General features: G+C 44.5%; 1 protein-coding gene across 2 annotated transcripts; it reads left to right on the top strand.

Moving 5' to 3' along the window:
* Positions 1–272: 272 nt before the first annotated feature.
* On the top strand, positions 273–956 carry LOC125531668. 2 transcript variants are annotated; one of them, XM_048695988.1, is made up of 2 exons: positions 273–682; positions 793–956. In XM_048695988.1, the coding sequence occupies exons 1-2, from the start codon at positions 296–298 to the stop codon at positions 859–861; spliced, it is 456 nt and encodes a 151-aa protein (XP_048551945.1). In that variant the 5' UTR covers positions 273–295; the 3' UTR covers positions 862–956. The 2 variants fall into 2 exon arrangements, with proteins under 2 accessions (XP_048551945.1, XP_048551946.1); XM_048695989.1 differs by having other exon boundaries at positions 749–956.
* The last annotated feature ends 828 nt before the right edge of the window (positions 957–1,784 follow it).

Here is a 1,784-nt window from a genome sequence, read left to right as displayed (position 1 = left end):
ACAATTGGTTGCCAATAATACATGGTAATGAAAAACCTAACTTCTCTACCTACTAATAAAGCACGCGTTGCTTCTGGTCGTACGTTGCTGGTGTTTTTGTGAAAACACCCCACTGTTTATTTGAAATCAACCCGCAGTCCCTGTTTAAGTGGCACTCTGGAAAAATAATTCGTTTTTACATAAAACCCCCTATTGTTTAGACTATTCAACGTGCGGTCCAAAGCAGTTTTGTAAAGAAAAAATAAAACACAACCACGCACAGAGCACACGGGCTCGCCTACTCTCCCTCTCGCCCATGAAGTCATCGTCACCGCCGCCGCCGCCCATGCCAGCTGCTTCCGGCGCCTCCGGCGCAGGGCACGCCCCAAGCTTCCCACAGTCCGCGCCTCCCTCCCCTCCATCCAGACTCTCTGCTCCCAGCCTCTACAGCCCGCTCGCAACCACACATCCATGGCTAGGGTTTCGGGCATGGCTTCGCCGGCGCGTCTCCGGTGGTCCCAGGTTCGTCCTTCCTTCCTTCTTGGCCGAGATTGACCGCCCCTACACCTCACCTTCTCTTCATATCCTCTGCTGGAGATGCAGTTGGGGCACGCCATGGGAGTTCCCCATCCACCATGGTCGCCGCCATCAAGGGATTCCTCAAGGAGATGTCAAGGACGCCATGGACATGCAGCTCCTCAAGGTTTTATCCCTCCTTTCCTCTGATATCAAGTTCTAACAGTACATTAATCCAAGCAACTGTTTTCAGATCAATTAAGGAATCAATCTCATGATGGTTGATGCTTGATGCAGCGGAGGATTGGGCCTCGCATTATTTTTTCCAGAATTGGGTGTGGGTACTCTCTAAACTGGATTGAGTGAGCTAAATCTGTGCATCAAAATTGTAGTCTGTAGCTTTATGTGTTACGTCTTAAGATTGAACTTGAAGATTGCTTTTGGGAGTAGTTTTAGTTGGTAGATGTTTCAGGCTCCAAATACGCACACATTATGTGCTTAGAGTGTGGCATAAACATGATCAGTTTTATGCTTAGAAACCAAATCACTGTCCACCCATTTTATATCTTCATGAGTATTTTGTGTTGAAATCAGATCACCGTTCACCTGTTCTCGTACTGTTGTCTTTAACTTATTTTGCCGGCTCTCAATAAAATGCTCAGTTCAGGATGTGATTTTCAGTTTTAGGGATTTGATACTTTTGGCACTGAGCAAAAAAAAATCCTCTGAGCGTGTACCTTCAAATGCAAAGTTCTGACTATGATTTCACATGCGACCACACCACCCCGCCGCCTCCCCCACTCCCCCCACCTGGGACCTCACCGCCCGCTCTATCTAATATATTTTCCAGTTTTCTTATAGTCGCCAATACAAATGTCCGCTTGAGTGTCAAAAAGCAGCAGTCATAATGAAAAAAGAGTATGGGTTCGTTGCTACATTGTAGTAGTTATGTACATCTCAAATTTTCAGCCCAGGATATTTATTTTTACTAATGTGATTATTTCTTAGTCACTCTTCATCTTCCAGCTTTGACTGAAAATAACTCTCCTGAAAATTGTTGGCAATACTCACAATGTGGTCTACAAAGAAACATTTGATGATCTTGCTTGATAACTTACTGACAGGCAGAAAATATATCATGTCAGTACCATTCGTAAGCAAACATGTACCTTATTTCTGCTTTAATGTTCTCTGTTTCTTATTTCATAAGTGTTTTGCATTCCCTATAGAAGTTGACCGGCCAAATTTATGTTTACTACACTAGCATAGTCTCTCAAGTACTGCACTCC

Source organism: Triticum urartu, unplaced genomic scaffold (assembly GCF_003073215.2).
Source record: "Triticum urartu cultivar G1812 unplaced genomic scaffold, Tu2.1 TuUngrouped_contig_7789, whole genome shotgun sequence".
NCBI classification, from domain to species: Eukaryota; Viridiplantae; Streptophyta; class Magnoliopsida; order Poales; family Poaceae; genus Triticum; species Triticum urartu.
Note: the sequence above shows the minus strand (reverse complement) of the source record. Positions and strands in the feature narration are given on the sequence as shown.